Source organism: Perognathus longimembris, chromosome 17 (genome assembly GCF_023159225.1).
Source record: "Perognathus longimembris pacificus isolate PPM17 chromosome 17, ASM2315922v1, whole genome shotgun sequence".
Classification (NCBI taxonomy): Eukaryota; Metazoa; Chordata; class Mammalia; order Rodentia; family Heteromyidae; genus Perognathus; species Perognathus longimembris.
In genome coordinates, this window is record NC_063177.1 from 2,074,117 (window position 1) to 2,093,507 (window position 19,391).

A 19,391-nucleotide genomic window follows, 5' to 3' on the forward strand; every position below is an offset into this window, starting at 1 on the left:
GCTATCATAAAAAATCTTAATTATAAAAAGGATGGAAAGTAAATGGGTGTCTATACTTACCATGGCTGAGCCTTAGGCTCCTTCCTTTAAGCCCAGAATTTGTTACCATGGTGATTCTGGGGATTCTCCAGATCAGGGCCTGCTTTTGGGTAAAAGAGAATAAGAGAGACGGAGAGGGAGTGGTGTGGGAGACAGAGTCTGATAGGCAGACATACAAGGAGAGAGAGAGAGAAAGAGAGAGAGATCCATTTTTAATGTGTACATTTTTTCTAAATTACTCAGTATGATGAAGTCTTTTAGTTACTATCAAATGCCAACCATACAAAACATTACAGCACATTCCTAAGGGTTATTGAGGATATTCTTGGTGTGTTTGTTAATCCATAAATTTCTTATGAACTCTGAATCATAGTGTCTCTACTCTTAGCCTGCCTCACTGAGCCTACCCTGCCTTTGGCTCTGATGTGCACATCAGTCAGCATTGATAAATCAAACACCCTGCATCCCTTAGCAGGTGGAAGTGAGAAGGTGGCCTGACCATACCATCCTTCCTCAGGGACAGGAGGAGCCCCATCTTTCCCTCATGGAACTAATTTCACATTCTTTTCAATTAGAGGTTATACATGCTATTCAGAATGGATTAAAAGGATATGTGTTATAGCAAATTTTTCATAGGGGGACATTTTTTCTCCATGTGCATTTCATTCCCATGAATGATGATTATGCTGGACCTTCTATGCTACCAAACATGGTTTACATCCTTTCTTCTTTCTCTCATAGGAAAACCTGGGTCTTTTCTCAGCAGACCCAGCCTCCAGCATCTGGAAGACCTATGTTAACTATATTGATGACATGTTGCTTAATGGATTCTTCCTTGCCATTGAGTGCTCCCTCAAGTACTTGCTGGAAAACACTGGTACCTACTGACTTATGGATCTATGTTATTGTTGGGAATAACCATCAGTAGCATTTGGTAGGATAAAATGAAATACAGTTATATGTTCTGTGACATTTCTCCCAATGCTGTGGTGAGCAATACACTGTAAACTAACAATGAGTCTGAGCTTCTAAATGGTTCAAAGAAAAAAAACAACAAAGATTTCTGACTCTTAACAAATTTGGCGCAAAAACAAACAAACAAACAAAAGAGACTAAGATCATAAGACCTCTAGCAAAGGCAAAAACCAGAAAGGGAATCCAATCAAAATCTAGGTGTGGCAGAGGAGTCATGGAGCATGGTGGGAGGGGCCTCCTGTGCCTTCCAGCTCCCTGTGCTCTCTGAAGACCAAAGGATGGTGGCAGCCAGATTAAGGGGAAAAAACAGAGGGGAATATTTCTTGTTTGATTTTGTTGTGTTTAGTATGTGAAAGAGCCAGACAAGAAGCAAAGGAAGAAGAAATTTTCAGAAGGCAAAAGAGTAATAAGAAGATAATGAATATTCTTTGAAACTACTAAAACATTCCATAAGGGCTTTGAAAGGATGGTAGGTAACATGTAAAGTAAAATATCTGGCAGGGATTAGCTTTGGCTAGCAAATGATAAGGTTGAAAGAGTACAGAGTTAAGGTCTAAAAGTGAAACTTGCAAATTCTGGAAGATACAGAACTGTTTGCCACAGTCATATTAAAAGATGAGTCAAAACACAAGGGTACAGGTGGATATTTGTGTGATTTTCCTGTTTTTTTTTTCTTTTTTATGTCTTTTGTTTTATTTTGTTTTCATTTTGTCCTGGGGCTTGAACTCAAGGCCTGAGTGCTTTCTCTGAGCTTTATTTTGCTCAAAGCTAGTCCGGTCTCGTTTGACCCACAGCTCTACTTCCAGCTTTTGAGGAGTCAAGTGTTTCATGGGCTTTGATACCCAGGCTTCCTTTGAACTGAGATTCTCAGATCTCAGCCTCCTGGGTAGCTAGGATTACAGGTATAAGGCAGCCAGAAGTGAGTATTTTGAAACCAAAGGATAAAAGTGAGAAGAGCACTTAAGAAGACAAGCCCAAGTCAAGGATATAAATCAAATGCAGAACAGACCAACATGTGCCCAGACATCATCCCATGAACAGAGGCACACATAAACACTGAAGTTGAAAACACTGATAGATCAGTATTTAGCACAGTGTAGCCCCAATGGGTAACCCTGGGGTCTTGGTGGATGGAAGGGCTGAGGAGAGTATGTGGCTTTATCTTTACCACCAGGTACCAAGGACATTCCAAATCCAGGAAGTCTGATAGGAGAACCCAAGGAGGCCAGTGGGTCATGAACATAGGCACCAAGTGTGGAAAACTGGCTTTACAGGGCTAGCCAGTAGTGCCCACCTTAGGGAACTGGCCATACCTCATCTGATGCTGGAGGTTTAGGCAGCCCTGTTTACTCATGCCAGTTCAAGGCCAGTTTGGGCTACATAGCAAGACTTCATGTGGAAAAAGCAAATTTTAAGGGTCTGGTTAACTGAGGGAGGCAGGAAAAGGGGCCTTCCCATCTTTGTGTCCTTGGAGTTGATCAGGCCCATTCCATTCCCGTGCTTGAGCTGGCCTCCCGTGTCAGAAAGTCCAAACCACACACAAGCAGCAAGGTACATGCTACCCACTCCACCAAGAAATGTTCTTCCTCCTTTTGCCTCCCAAATGTACTGCCAAGATTGTGGAACTAAGTTTATTGCCTGGTAAGAAATTATGTTCACATTTTATCCATTATACTGATTGGGGTCTCATGCCAGCTCATGGGGCAAAAGTCTCATAGATTTAAAACACAGACGTATTCTTTACAATCTTCTAAGTCCTACAACCCACTTTCATGCATTATCTATTAATTCATAAGGGTAAAAAATATAGTAATGTACTACATATCATGAGCACAAAAATATGTATGTTGTATTTCCCTAAATGGGAAATTTAAAATGCTCTGTAGGCTTAATATTTGAGCCCCAGAAGTTTTGGATTTTAGATACTTTTGGATTATGGATGCCAATGTCAATGCAAATATTCCAAAGTCTTAACAGTCCAGTATCTGAAACACTTTTAGTCCCAATCATTTCAGATAAGCAGATAAAACTGTACAAAAGCTAATATTACAGGGTTTTTTGTTTGTTTGTTTGCTTGTTTGCTTGTGGGTTTGGGGATTTTTTTTCAGTGCTAGGAATTTCTCTATCACTGAACTATGTTCCCAACTTTGTGTATGTGTGCATGTTCATACTATTCTATGACATTAGTACAATTACTATGTGGTTAGTGACACTGTATTTCCTTAAGTTAAATGTTAATTTAATGGGACTTTCCTCAGTCCCATAATACCAAGTCATCATTTGATCCCTTTAGTTTTGAAGACAAAGTCCTAGTTTTATATAACTTTGAGGATCCTTCAGTTTTTTGTTGTTTTTTATTAAGCTAGAGTGGATGGTTAGGCTGTGATAACATGATCTCTCATCAACACTGTTGGTTAAAGGACAAACTCTACCCCCTCCAATAGTTCCATGTGAGCATTACCATTTTGTGGTAGATGTCTTCCATCCTGTGGTGTCTTCTGGTTGCACTGGGTCATGGCTATGTCTTGATCTAGTTTGGGGGAGGGGAAAATGAAACAGAAGATTCACTTACTGTCTCAAGGGTCCTAGACTGTAAATAACACACTTCTTCCTCGCTCCCCAGCTGAGGGAATTCTATTGCTACATCTAACTGTACATGGACTGAGAAATTTGGTCATATGTTCAGCAAGAGCTCTATTTCTCAGAAATAAGAGGCCAGTGGATCTCAATGGACTTTTTCCTCTGCCTACAGTATCCAACCCATAATAGTTTATTAAATATTTGTGTGATCCTAAAACAAAGTAACTGAAAATAAATGGCTCATGGTCAAAGATTATAGCTTATACTTGGAACACAGTGCCTCATGTTGTATTTTGATTTAAATTTAGCAAGACGACTTGGTCTAGCAAGTAATTAGGAATGTGTGAATTATTTGTACTGTTTTAGTTTATTATCATAACAGGACTACAGAATTAAGTTCTGTAGTTTGTTAAAATAAGTTCTGTGTTTGTAGAAAAGGACCTGCAAGAGTAGGATCACACCTTGTCTCTCTCATGCCTGTGCAAATGAGGCAAGGCATCCTCTCATGCATCTAGTGGCTGCTAGTGGAATTGCATGACTAGCCTGTGAAGATGCTGGCTATGTTTTTGGTTTTATTTGGTCGGTCACAGCATGATCTCCAGGCCAGGGTGCCTCCCTGAGCTCTTTTGCTCAAGACTAGCTCTCTACCACTTGAGCTCCAGCACTGCTTCTAGTTTTCTGGTTAATTGGAGACAAGAGTTTCATAGACTTACCTGCCAGAGCTGGCTTTGAACTGCAGTCCTTAGATCTCAAGATCCTCCTGAGTATGTAGGATTACAAGCATGAGTTACCAGTGCCCTGCTACTTTTAAATATATACAGATATGTATATATATATATATATATATGCATATACACTGTAAACCCTCTGTACATCACCTTGACTATATATATGCATATATGTGTATATATATATATATATATATATATATATATCTCAAAACATTTCTTTTTTCTCCAAACTTTTTTATTGTCTTTAAGTAGTTGTACCAAGGAGGTGGTACATTTAACATTTATAAAGCAGTTTATAAATACAATGCATCTTGACCAATGTCAATCCTTTCACCATTCTCACTCATTCCTCCCCTACCTACCCTTTCTCTCACTCTTCTTAATTTCACAGAATATAAATCGAATTCTTGCCTGCCTTCTTCCCCTTTATTCATCTACCCCTTTCCACTTGACCCCTCCACCCCTCCAAGTACCCAAAGTTCTGTTGAACTTTGATTTTACCTTTCTAAAGAATTATGCTATTTGAGTTCTCTCTTGAATCTACCATATTTCAGTTAATACATTTATACACACTTGCATACCACCCAACATATTGACTTGTAAGTTTATAGCTAAATTTAGCTTCTACATATAAGTGAATATGTATATGTACTTCTAAGGCACTGTATTTTTTTAAAATTATCTTTTCCTGGTGCTGGTGGCTCATGCTTGTAATCCTAGCTACTCAGGAGGCTGAAATTTGAGGACCACAGTTCAAAGCCAGCCCAGGTAGGAAATTGTGTGAAATTCTTTGTTTGTTTTTGTTTTTTGCTCATCATGGGACTTGGACTCAGGGCCTGAGCATTGTCCCTGGCTTCTTTTTGCTCAAAGCTAGCACTCTACCACTTGAACCACAACGCCACTTTTGGCTTTTTCTATGTATATGGTGCTGAGGAATCGAATCCAGGGCTTCATGTATATGAGGCACTTTACCACTAGGCCATATTTTAATAATAATTATTTATTGTCAAAGTGATATACAGAGGGGTTACAGTTTCATATGTAAGGCCATGGGTACATTTCTTTTACTATTTGTTACCTCCTCCCTCATTCCCCCCTCCTCCTCCCCCTTTCCCTCTCCCCCCATGTGTTGTTCAGTTGGTTTACTCCAAATGGTTTTGCAAGTGTTGCTTTTGGAGTCGTTTGTCTTTCTATCCTTTGTCTCTCGATTTTGATATTCCCTTTCACTTCCCTAGGTCTAATACCAGTATATACAGTATCCAGTATACTCACATGAGATACAGTGATAGCATGGAGACAATCACAGGAAGGGGATACAAGAGAATCATCAACAAAAGAAGCTACAGTTTCACATGGCATGTTGAAAGTAATTACAATAGAGATTCTTATATCCAAATATGCACCAAAAAGCTGGATGTAGAGCTATGGCCCAAGTGGCAGAAGACTAGCCTTGAGCTAAAAGCTTAGGGACAGCACCCAAGTCCAGAGTTCAAGCCTCAGGACCAGCCATACACACACACACACACACACACACACACACACACACACACACACACACACACACACACTACCTTTTCTCCAAAGCAGTCAGCAGTTTCCAAGAGGCACTTAATGTGAAAGAAAACCGATTTGGAGTGGTTGGTCACTAGTATCTGTTCTATGAGGACAAGGGAAGTCTTGAGCAAGGACAGCTTTACCCATGAACTTGGGACATGGCTTAAGTTCACAGGCCCTGAGTTTAAACTCGAGTACCATGAAAAGAGCTCCTTTACTGAGGAATACTACAAAGCTGTCCTTTCACATTTTCTGGCAAACTTTACATGTTTGTTTTCCTATACTCTAAAGAAATTCTGTGGACATTTTGAAAAAATGGCACCCTGTTTCCTGTTTCCCTCATTCGTCATTTTGTTGCCTTACTGTCCTTGTTTTTCAGAGAGTATGGCCAGACTCACCCCAATATTTGAAGTGCAACTCAGTCTTGTCTCCCCAGAGTTAATTTTCTATCCATCTCTGGAGTCTGGAGTGAAAGGCGGCCTCCATGATATTGTTGAGGGTCTGGTTGCCTGCATTTTTGAAATGTCATCTCTGGTACCACGTCTTTCTTCACACAACAGCTCTTCTCACTATCAGGTACTGGCTACCACACCAGCTACCCTCCAATAACAGAAATATCCTTCCTGCCACTGGTATAACCTGCCTGATGTGCATTGCTCTTGCCTAGGTTGACCTGGAGAACATGACTGCTTTGGCTGACATGCGGAGCACGCTCATGGGAAGGGTGAAGAGCATGATGACACTCTGCTGTAACTACTGCAGTACCTTCAGCCAGTATTCCTACCTCTATGTGGAGGACAGGAAGGAGATTCTAGGCCAGTTTCTGCTGTATGGACATGTCCTGACCCCTGAAGAAATAGAAGCCCATGCAGAAGATGGCATCCCTGAGAACCCACCCCTCCTCCAGCACTTTAAAGTGCAGATCGACTCCTATGAGAAGCTCTATGAAGAGGTGTGCAGCCTGGAGCCTTTCAAGGTATTGGATGGCTGGATGAAAATTGATGTGCGCCCCTTGAAGGCATCTCTGCTGAATATCATTAAGAGATGGAGCCTCATGTTCAAACAGCATCTCGTTGACTATGTCACTAACAGGTAACACAGCTGTCCTAGGTTTCTGTCAGCATCCCAGACTGCTTAAGACCACACCTGTCCTCCTCCCCCTCCTCCCTGCTCATGGGTTCATTGGTTAATGAAAGTTAAAAACAACTGATGGAGATTCAAGAGTTTTGGACAATCATAGTAACTTCTACCCAGCCTTTGTTCATCAGATAATGACCTCTGTTTTATTTTCCACCTGGTACCCAGTACATGAAAGATACCCAGTAAGTGGTAAATAATGTAAAAAGCAATAATCACAGATCCAACCTCCTTTTACCTTTATAACTGTGAAATTTCTTTAAGCCTTGGAAACAGAAGGGGTCTAATAGGGCTCTTAGATTTTATTTCTCATCACTTACTCCCTGCTTTAGAGGATCCAGCCAGCTGTGCACCCCAGGCTCCTGTGTGCCTTCCCAGGCCACTCTAGCCATGCTTCCATCCAGATATGAACTTCTGTCTGACCCCCAGATCCTAGGTACTCAGTCCAGCACTGTGCTTTCTAATATAGAGCACTGTCCTCTGAATGAAGGATTAGGGGTCAGCTGTTCCCTAATCACCATGCCTTAGCATTGACTCCAGACATCTGTCATAGGCAGAATTTCAACCTCTAAGTCTACCTCAGATTTGGGGAGAGGGGGAACAGGAATACAGCAATTGGCCATTGTGTGACCAATGGCATGGCAGGAAGCCAACCTGAATCCTTTCCTTGACTTGGTACTGATATTGCTCAATGCCCCACTGTATGGTCTAGAATTGTGAGCAAAAGGGGAATGGTAAAACCAAGAGTCTCTATCAAAAAACAAAACAAGAGACTTTAGAAAGATGATCCTCTATTACTGTAGAAAACCCCAGGAAAATATCATAAACATTATTTCAATGCGACTTCCCAGCCTGCCACCAATGATTCATGCCTGTAATGCTAGATACCTAAAAGGCTGAGATGTGAAGGACTGCTTAGGCAGAAAAGTTCTCCAGATGTCATCTCCAAAACAACCATCCACAAAGCAGGATTAGAGACATGGCCCAAGCACAAGGCCTTATGTTCAAACCCCAGTACTACCAAAAACAATACTTAAAAATAAACAGGGCCTTCTACATTTCAGGGAAGCTTCTACCCTCTGAGAAACCCAGAGACAAGCTATGCTGTGTTGTGGGCAGTAAGGGAGTAATAAATGACTATTACTGCTGAAGTGTTTTGGGAGGAACAGCTGCTCTGTGGTCCTCCATCAGTAGGTCTGTCATCCAAGGCCACAGGCATGTTTTGAAATGCAGCTTTTGTTATTATTTAGGTAATGGCAAGGCCACCACAGTGGGGACTGGCTGCCATCAAAGTTCTTACAGTTCTCAAGGGAACAGCAGCAGGTCACACAAGGATGCACTTGTGTCTTTGAGCAGGGAGAAGAGACAAATAGTCTTTATCATGGTTTCTGTGGCAAGGAATCAGTAAGGCAGTGAAAGATGACCTAGGATTGGTGAATTTGAACATTTTGGTGAGCTCTGGAGCCTAAGGATTGTCCCTTGTCTGGGATCTGGCCCTGCATTGATGGAGACAGAACAGTGGCCTAGTGTGTGAGAAAAATATATAGGAGGTGTCTGGGTTCTGGATTGGTTGGTTTTTACACAAAAGGTATGCTTGAAGGTTAGGCATGGCCACCTCAAGGAGTGGCTAGATCTTTGTGTGTATGGTCCCTTTGTTTCTATGAGACCCTCAGATGGGAAAGGATCAAAAACACTCGGTGGAGCTGGGCAACAGTGGTTCATGCCTGCAGTCCTCACTGTTCTGGAGGCTGAGATCTGAGGATGGCAGTTCGAAATCAGGCTGGGAAGGAAAGTCTGGGCAACTCTTATTTGCAATTAACCAGCAACAAGCTGGAAGTGGAACACTAGCCTTGGGCAAAAGAGACAAAGAATCATGCCCAGGCTCAGAGCTCACAGTCCAAGTTCTGGCACATACACGAACACACACGCACATGCGCATGCACACACACACACACACACACACACACTTACAGAAACAAAACAACATAACAGTTGGTGGATGCAAAGCATAGTGACAGCAGATACCATAGCTGTCTACCAGGTAAGGCTTCCACGGGTGTGACAGTTGATATAACAGAATAAGCATATGACAGAACAGATAAAAAGCAGGAGTGTTTGCCTTTGGACCTCTGTTTCCACATCACTAAGAAAAGACAGTACAACTGTATTCTGGTTTGTTGATTGGTTGGTACTGGTATTGAACACAGGGCTTTGTGCTTGCTAGGCAGGCACTCTAGAGCCAGGCCTGCAGCCCTCATACAATTCTTATAAGAGCCTTGCAGCTTCAACATTGAAACAGTGATTCCATTAAGTGGTTACTTTGCTATACTTTACGATAGTGTTCCATTGTGTGCTAGAGCACACAATTAACTAAATATATTAAGTAAATTAAGTAAAACTAGTAAGAAAAATGAAAATCCCAATGATGGGATTTCTACCTTCCCTCAGTAGTCAGGGGGAACCCCATCTTGACTTACATCTTACCTACTTCAGCCAACTGCCAGAAATTCAGCATTCTTTATCACCTAGCCTTTCTTCTCCATTCAGCTCTTGCTGCCTTGATCTGACTCAGCCCCCGCCTCTGCCTTCCACCCTCAAAGGCCTTCCAGGTCTCCCTGTGCCTTTCACTAGACCCAGGGATCTTATCTTTGTCTCAATACTGCTTTGCCCTAATTGGAACCTGGCTGTCCTCCGAGGGTCCAAGTATAATTCCAGCTCTCCCAAGGGGAGGCTGACTCTTCTGTGTCCCTCCAGCTATCAGACATAGGGTGGGGAAGGTATCTGCTCCAAGACCATTTCACTGCTATGCTTCCTCACAATCAGCAAGACTACTACTATTGAAGCAACTCCTGTCAGGCAGTACCAACCACCATTTGGTCATTGCTGCAGCTAGTCATCCTTTGTCATCCCAGGGGCTTCTCAGCTGGCTTTCAATCTTTCTTTTCCATTCTTCTACCTCTGATTACCATCAGTGACCTAACATCCCCACAGCATCTCCATCATACCTGCCCTGTTTGGCTCACCTCTTCCCTCCAATGCCCCTTCACACTGCACTGTAATTGCTACTTCAATGGAGGAGAGGGATGAGGAAGTAATTACTCTCCCTCCAGAAGCTCTGGTATAAGCATTCCATTCCCTGACTGCACCTGGTATCTTTCCATCTCACTTACTTGCCAGGTCTGCCATCCAGAATTCTTCAGCCATATCAGGATTTCCATCCCATTGACTTCATGCCTTCAAACGAATGTTTGTCATGCTATCTCCCTGTTCCTTCCCAGCCCCACTTTGCAAATCCCTGACTCTGTTTAATCCCAATGTTCCCTTTCTGCCTCTGAGTAATTCACTGCTGCTGAAGTAAAAGCAAACCACTTTTCCGACCAGGCTCACATTCAATTTACAAACACAAATTACAAACACAAATTACACATTTACAAACACAATAGCTCCTCTATATTTCCCTGAAAGTTTACAATCTCTTAGACTCCTAACTCCTCATTCCATTCAAACTTCAAACTCTTTTTTTTTTTTTTTTGGCCAGTCCTGGGGCTTGGACTCAGGGGCCTGAGCACTGTCCCTGGCTTCTTTTTTTTGCTCAAGGCTAGCACTCTGCCACTTGAGCCACAGCGCCACTTCTGGCCATTTTCTGTATATGTGGTGCTGGGGAATCGAACCCAGGGCCTCATGTATATGAGGCAGGCACTCTTGCCACTAGGCCATATCCCCAGCCCCAGCAAACTTCAAACTCTTAATACCCTTGTTTCTCACCATGGAGAAGTCATAACCTCAGAACAAACTCACCAGTTCACCAGCAAATCTGTCAAACTGCCTGCATTTGAAGCTGTATACACAATTCACACCTGTGACAATGGATAAGCTGTCTCAGCTTTAGAAAGTCCAACTCTTTTATGTACTCAGGGACTTACTACCTTCTTGCTAAGGTTTTGGTGTGGCTGGAGTGTGTCGTAAAACTTCCCCAGGGTGACAGTGCTGAGAGTGCAACTTCAGTGGGGTTTTTGTGGAATCTCAACCAGATGAATGCTTGGCATTGCTCTAATTACTCAATAAGGTGCTTCATCTTTTTTTAATGTCTTTGGGGGAATATATTTCCTTTTCTGTGCCAATTCATAACTTTCACTTAGTTTTCTATTGAATTTTTTCCCCCTTTTTGATATTTAGGAGTCCCATAGTCTCTATCTGGGCCTTTCCCAGTTGGATTTATTACAGCCACCCAATCATTTCCCAGTTTGTGGCCTGCCTTGGCCACACTCCACTGGTGGTGGATGATCTTCCATATTCACAATTGATTTGGCTCCTGGAGATTCGACCAACCACAGATCAAAAAATTATTTTTAATTCCTTGTTATTATTCCCTAAACCTATCACTACAACTGTCTACATGTACTAGATAATAACAAATAATCTAGAGAAATGACTTGAAGTATATAGGAAAGTAGCAGAGTGTTTATTCAAATACTATCTTATATAAGAACTTAGTATCTGTGGATTTAGGTATCTATAGAACTAATCTCCCCCATAGATATTTAGGGATGAAAGTACTTTGATGAACAATGCTTAATTTCAAGGTAGCCAAATGTATCATTTTCCCTATGTTACCGTTAAATAATTTGTGTCCAAGATCCTACTGACTTCCTCCTATATTCTCTCATAAAAGTTTTAGAATATTCTTTGACTCTAAGTAGTTCCTTGTCTTTTGTTAGATGAGTATGAAAAACACTCTACTTGCTCTAGTTTTGTGATAAATCTTGATAACTTGTAGAGCAAGTCCTCACTCTGTTCATTGTCATTAAAATATCTTGAAAGATTGCTAGACACTGGCAGCTCATACCTGTAATCCTAGCTACTCCTTGAGTAGCTGAGATCTGAGGATCAAGGTTTGAAGCCATCCTGGGCAGGAAAGTCCTTGAGATTCTTCTTTCCAACTAATCACCAGAAGTGGGGCTGTGGCTCAAGTGGCCAAGTGCTAGCTTTGAGCAAAAACCCTCAGAGACAGTGCCTGAGTTCAAGCTCTACAATCACAAGCAGCAGGTGTGCGTGTGCACGTGCGCACGCACGCGCAAACACACACACACACACACAGTGGCGACAATTATTGACCATTTGTTTTCAATATACATTTTGTTTATCAGTTAGAAGGAAAAAGCCTTTGAGATTTTTGTTACATTTGCACACTGCATGTATTTAAGAATTGTCATCCTTACAGTGTTGTGTTTGTGTTTCACAATGTTATCTTTTGATTTATATCCTTTTTGATTGTCTGCCAATGAAAATTTGTAATTGTTACCTTGAAATTAATTTGCATGTCTTTGTGAATATTAGAACTTAGTATTTTTTTTTGGTTCCTCATAAGATAGTTTTAAACCATATTTTCTGTGGAAATGGAATTGAGTTTTTGTATATTGATTTTGATATCACGCAGTCCTCTGAAATTAACTTATTAAAACCAAATAATTTATCTGTATATTTCTATGTACATGGTCACCATCTGCAAATTTATTAGTTTTATTTCTTCCAAGAAATCATGCTCTTTATTTTTATTTCTTGTCTTACTATGATGGCTAGAGTTTCTGTAAAAGATTTAACACATGACAATGGCAAATGTCCTTGCCCCTAACCTTAAAGGAGTTTATTCCAGCATTCCACTTCTGAGCATCGAGTTTTCTCTTTATCTGATTAAAGTTCCCTCCTATTCTTAATTCATAAAGAGTATTTAGCCTAAGTGGGTACGCCACATAATTCTATTTATTCCCTCAAAGAATTCAAGTGGTGAAAAAGTGATTATTTGATTTCTAGTATTAAAGCAATCTACCATTACTGAGATAAACTCAACATGAAGCATTTTCATTGCTGATAGAGTTGCTGCTTGATTTAATCTGTTGGTATTCATGTTCCATGCTGTACCTATGTTTGTACTTGAGATTGGACTATAGTTTTCTTTTTGATGCTGTCTTTTGTCTGAGTTTGGTTTTATGGTTTTGCTAGCTTCATAAAACAAATTCTGAAGTAATTCTTCCTGCTTATTCTCTGGAAGAGCTGGTATAATATTGGACATTTTTGATTCTTAAAAACTTTGATTTAAATCTTTTATAGAGGCATCAGAGCTTATAATTTTCTTGGTGGGAAATTTTTAAGCTAAAATTTCTTTAACAGTTATAATAATATTAAGATTGTCCATTCCTCACTAGGTAATATTTTCTAGAAATGTATCAGTGCCATCCAAATCATCAAAATTGCAATAAAACTTATACTCTCACCTGTTTAACCTCTGCCAAGTCAATACTATGCTCCACATTTCATCTTTATTCATTTATTTGCAGTTTTCTTTATACCTTCTGGTCCCTTTCTTAGTCAGTCTTGTAAAATGTTTACAAAGAACTACATTATTAAATCATTGACTCTACTTATTATAATTTGACTTTTATTTCAGGAAGTTTATGATTTTTATATGTATTTTTTATTATCAAACTGAATTACAGAGAGGTTACAGTTTCATACATTAGGCATTGGTTATATTTCTTGTACTGTTTGTTACCTCATCCCTCATTTCCCCCTCCTCCCTCCTTCTTTCCCTTCCCCCTCCCCCCATGAGTTGTTCAGTTATTCTGTTCATTTTCACCAAACAGTTTGTAAGAAGTTTATTATTTTTATGTTTATTATTTCCACTTACTATTTTCTTTGGATTCATTTCCTATTCTTTGGCTAACTTTAACATGGATGATTTATTAATTTTGAACACTGCCTTTTTTAATGTTAGTATTTAAATGTTACAAATTCCCTTGTACAGACAAATTTACCTACAATTTTTAAATGTAATATTTTCATAATAATGTAGTTCTAGTTTAGTGTCTGTCATTAGGCCTTAGATATTTTTGAATGTCTAAATATGGCATGTTTTTCTCATGTCATTGTTGTTCATTTTTAACTAATTTCTGTTGTGGCCAGAGTTTGTGATGTAGTAAGCTTCTAAAGTTTGTTGTCATTTGCTTGCATGCTCTAGTCAATCTTTACAAATGTTCTCTGCACATTTGATAGGTCTGTATTCTACTTATACTGGGTATTATATAATGTTCATGTCTCTTTGTTCAAGCTTATTATATATTCTATTTAAATCTGCTACATCCTGACTGCCCTTTAAAATTTGCTTGATTTACCAATTACTGACATATTTTTTGTCAGCTTCTCCATTTTGATACTATGCTGTCAATTGCTCCTTGCAATATTTTTGTCTCATTTGTTTTAATGCATTATTATATGAGTATATAAATTTTAACTTTTTATACTTTCCTGGAAAACTGAATATTTAAATATTGAAGATTGCTTTTCTTTTAAATCACTGGCTGTATCCCTTGTAGAAAAGCCTGGATATTTTATTAATACAGTTAAATCAATTTTCTTTTGTGTGACAATTGTCTGTCTCTTTTTACCCATTGGCTTTCAACCTCATTGTTAATTACATGCAAGTTTTATAATGAGTGTCAAACTGAGTGTGTATCTGTTGTGATGATATTTTATCTTTAACTAGAAGTTTTTCCATTAACATTCATTGTATTACAAGTAGATTTACTTTTACTATCTTATTATATGCTTTCTGTTTGTTCTTTTTTCTTTCTCCTTGCTGGCTTTGGGTTGGATATTTTCGTTTTCCTTTTCCTTATTCCATTTTTTTCTCAGCTAGTTCAAATACTGTACTATGTAGTTCTATCATTCTCATGGTCAGCACAGCTGGTTTTATAAGCATACTTAAAATGAATAAATGTATCAGCACTTTTACTCTCACCAGAACCACTACAGAGCTCTGTTGCTACTGTTCATCACTCCCATTCATCCATTAAATTCATTTCACTCTCAGCAACTGAAAATTTCTCTCTATTATATATGTAACCCTCTAATAATTAATTTAAATTTGTATACTTTGTTTCAGTGCTAAGAAATGGAACTCAGGCCTTGTGAATAACAGGCAGGCACAAGATCACTGAGCTAAAGCACCAGGCTTTTCTTTCTTGTTCTTATAGTTATTTATATTTGCCAACCTATTTATGTCTTGCTTGTCTTTTCTTTCTGAATCACGGATCTTGTTACTGAGGTATATACCCATTCAAAATTCCTTTTGTAAGGGATGAGAGCTCACCTTCTTTCTTTTCCTACGGTGTATTTCATCTTTGTTCTTAAATTTTTTTATTTAGTGGAAGAGAATGCTAGGGAGCATAAATTTCTTTGACAATTAAAAATATCCTTTATGTCCTGGCTTCCATTTTTACTATTAAGTAGTTAGCTATCAGTCTACTTGTTTTATAATCATTTCAGACTTAACCAAAAAAATTACAAAGATATTATAAAGAGATTCTCTGTACTTTGTATGTAGCCTTCCCAAATGGTAACATGTTGCATTTCCATAGTGCAAGGATAAAACCTTGGAAGTTATTGTTGATGGAGAACTGGTCACTAATCTATAAATCAATTCTCATTTCAACAGTTGTCCCACTGATGTCATTTTTCTGGACCAAGATCCTACCCATGGTTACACATTACATTTAGTTGCCATATCCCCTGTGGGGAGAAATCTCAGTCCTTGAGTCTCATGACCTTCTCACTGGTGGAGAAATCCACATTAATTAGCAATAGTCAATACTGGGTGCCATATACATGTAATACTTTCAATGGAAGATGACTGGATCCTTATGTTTTGTTTGTATTTTTTAGCCTGGATGACCTTGAAGCCTTCATAAAAACTAGTGAGAGAGGCTTGCTCACAAAAGTTGAACAAGGAGATTTCCAAGGATTGGTTAACATCATGGGACATCTTATGGCACTCAAAGAAAGGCAGAGTAGCACTGATGAGATGTTTGAGCCCTTAAAGCAAACTATTGAATTGCTGAAGACCTATGAACAAGAATTACCAAAATCTGTGTTTAAGCAGCTAGAGGTCAGTATACTTGTGTATTAATTACAAAATAAGTAGAAGGAGAGCTTTAGCCTTTCTGAGCAGGGTGAGATGGGTTTCAGGAAGCAGGCAAAAGGGTTTGGTGGGAACACCCATCTAAGATTTGGAACTACAGTGTATGGTGCATGGGTAATGTCTAATACTTTCTGGAAATCCAATAAAGAAAGATGAAAAGAATGCTGAGGATATATAGAATCAGTAAAAATGGAGATTTTTTTCCCAAGGACCAGAAGTGAACTGGTGCTTGGATTTGAGGGAACAAATAAGCCAGAGTGATGTAAAAATGCTCTAAAGGAAAAGAAGAGTCATCAAAGAATAAAATAATGAAGCAGTCCTGCAGAGTATAGAAAACAGCAAGGGCTAATGGGTTAAAAGTTAAAGACAAGAGTAAGGTTAATGTTGGGAAAACAGGCACCCAGGAAGGTAAGTTGAGGAAGAGTTTGGGGATGTTGAGTATGACTGAATAACCTTGGCATGTTCTAGTATGATTTTACAGTGTAGAGGAAGGCAGCTACATGATACCCAGCCTTCTGATCTGGGAGAAGTGGAGCACTGTGGGTGTGACGATACTGAGATCTCCTTTGCAGGAGCTGCCAGAGAAATGGAACAATGTGAAAAAGATGGCCATCACTGTGAGGCAGCAGCTGGCCCCACTGCAGGCAAACGAAGTGACTCTCCTCCGCCAGAAGTGCACTGCCATCGATGTGGAACAGCATCAATTCCAGGAGAGGTTTCACAAAGATGCCCCCTTCAGGTATGGCCCCTTGGTAGCCACTAGTGCCTGCTTTCCTTTAATATTTGCAGTCTTTTGCATCACTGAGGGTCTTTGGGTTGAGTTGTTTACCGTATTCTATCAGCAGTGGAAGCCTGGTTCAAAGTCCTCTCTTCTGTGTAGTTCCTTGGTTTAGAACATGGTGCTCATATGAGCAGAGTCCTATTATGACTTATGTGAGATGATGAAATATTGTACAAAAATACTTTTTCTTCTAAAAAAATTACAAGTTCCTTTCATTTCCAAATCTCTAAGAAGATTATATGTGGCCAAATGCTAGGATTTTCCTAAACCTTTAACATTTTGAGCTCTCATAGATTTCTTCCCTTTGAGCTTAAAGTGGCCAATAACATTTTTTTCAATCATACTGGGGGGGTACTTTGGTCGTTTAAAGCTAGGGTTGAGGTGAAGGTTTACTGAGGGGCTGTCTCTGGGGTTGGTAATCAATCATCAGACACTTACCTACTGGGTATTGTAAGTCCTTTCATAAAGAAATTGAGAACAACATCATTCATGTGGCTGTGAGTCCTACACACTGGGTTCCACTTTCAGAGGCTCCCAGTGTGGCAGGGTGTGAGGGGAGAGGGGAAGAGTAGAGAACTCTAGCAGACATCTATTTTCTGCACTGCTCAGATCCAGGACTCCATGCAGGAGAACAAGCTGGTTCTGAATGTTTGGGTTTCCTCCTCTACCTCTAACCACCCTAGTTTGTATTCTATTTCTCATAACTGAGTTTCTTAATGTGATTCCTCTGTAGTTTGGGATAGACAGATGTGGAAATCTTCAAATGTAGAATGTTCTGTATAAGGGGTGGCATGCTATTATATTCTCAAAGGTTATTCCCACCAGAAATAGTAAAACAATATAACAAACAAAAACACTTGCAAATTTGTTGTGAGGAAATATTATTACATGATTAAGTACATGGGTAATAGGTTGAGGCTGCCTGGATCTCACGTCTAATCTACTATGTATGCCTAGTTTATGACAAGTTACTTGTACAAATAATAACAATTATAATAATAACGATTAAGAGGAGTCAAGATAATTATTCAGCATTCTGTTTGATGCAATGGTGGGCCACATCCAGTGGATTGTTCTGGACTTCACTACTGAAAGACTCATGTACAGGCCAGCCTCTCTGTTCCTCCTAGCACCCTGGGATGGCTAATCTTCCAACTTGGCACACATACATGGCCTATTCTTTTTATTTTATTTTTTTTACAATTTATTTTAATTGAAAAATAATAATTGCACATCTTTGTGGGGTACAGAGTGATATTTTGGTACTTTTATGCTTTGTGCAATCATCAACAGAGGATATTGAAGTTATCCATCATCTTAAACATTTATGATGAAAAATGCAAAATCCTCTCTTCAAGCTGGTTTAAATTATATTCTACAATATTATTGCCCACAAATCACCTTTCTGGGTAGCGGGTTACCAGGTTGAATTCCACCCATCTGGCTGTGATTTTGTACCTGGCAACCCTCTCCCCTATGCCCTCCTTCCTTCACCCTCTGTAAGGGTCTATTCTTGACTTCTTGGCATTCAAAACAGCTACTGTCTTGGGTTTTTCAGGGTTTTTTTGCCCATCCTGGGGCCTGAACACTGTCCTTGGTTTCCTTTTTTTTCTTATTTATTGTCAAAGTGATGTACAGAGAGGTTACAGTTTCATACATTAGGCATTGGATACATTTCTTTTTTTTTTTTTTTCTTTTTTTTTTTGGCCAGTCCTGGGCCTTGGACTCAGGGCCTGAGCACTGTCCCTGGCTTCTTCCCGCTCAAGGCTAGCACTCCGCCACAGCGCCGCTTCTGGCCGTTTTCTGTATATGTGGTGCTGGGGAATCGAACCTAGGGCCTCGTGTATCCGAGGCAGGCACTCTTGCCACTAGGCTATATCCCCAGCCCACTGGATACATTTCTTGTACTGTTTATTACCTCCTCTTTGCTCAAGGCTAGCACTCTACCTTTTGAGCCACAGCACCACTTCCTGCCTTTTCTGTTTATGTGGTGCTGAGGAATTGAACCCAGGGCTTCATGCATGTTAGGCAAGCACTCTACCGCTAAGCCACATTCCCAGCACCAACAGCTTCTATCTTCCAAGCTTCTGGACATGATTTTAGAATCTACCAAAGAACAGATGAGTATAAAGAGGCAAGGAATGAGAGATATATAAAGTATACAAAAAATATAAATATGTGCCAGGCACTGGTGGCTCATACTTATAATTCTAACTACTTAGGAGGGTGAGATCTGAGGATTATGGTTTGAAACAAGCTTGGTCAGGAAAGTCCACAAGACTCTTATCTCTAATAAATTACCAAAAATCCAGAAGTGGATCTGTAGTTCAAATGGTAGTTGGACAAAAGAAGCTTAGGGACAGAGCCTGGGCCCTGAGTTCAAGTCTCTCAGGACTGGCAATAAATATTTGTAAAGTATGAAACACAGGGTGCCACCACTTGGCTGTACATTAGAATCACCTGGAGGAGCATTTAAACCTTCCAGTATTTGGCCTGTCCTGAAGACTAATTCCTCTGTAGACTCTTGCATGTATATTATATGAAGCTTCCCCAATGGTTCTATAAACAGCCCAGTTTGGGAACCTCTATCCTACTATCCTAAAGGACAATTACTGGTTTC

At 39.8% G+C, this 19,391-nt stretch overlaps 1 protein-coding gene across 1 annotated transcript in view; it reads left to right on the forward strand.

Moving 5' to 3' along the window:
• The window catches only part of Dnah9 (dynein axonemal heavy chain 9), a 349,492-nt gene that overhangs the window by 60,562 nt on the left and 269,539 nt on the right, over positions 1–19,391 (forward strand). The window contains 5 exon segments of the mRNA XM_048365947.1: positions 781–916; positions 6,259–6,455; positions 6,547–6,971; positions 15,735–15,957; positions 16,563–16,729. Coding sequence (XP_048221904.1) covers positions 781–916; positions 6,259–6,455; positions 6,547–6,971; positions 15,735–15,957; positions 16,563–16,729 — 1,148 coding nt within the window.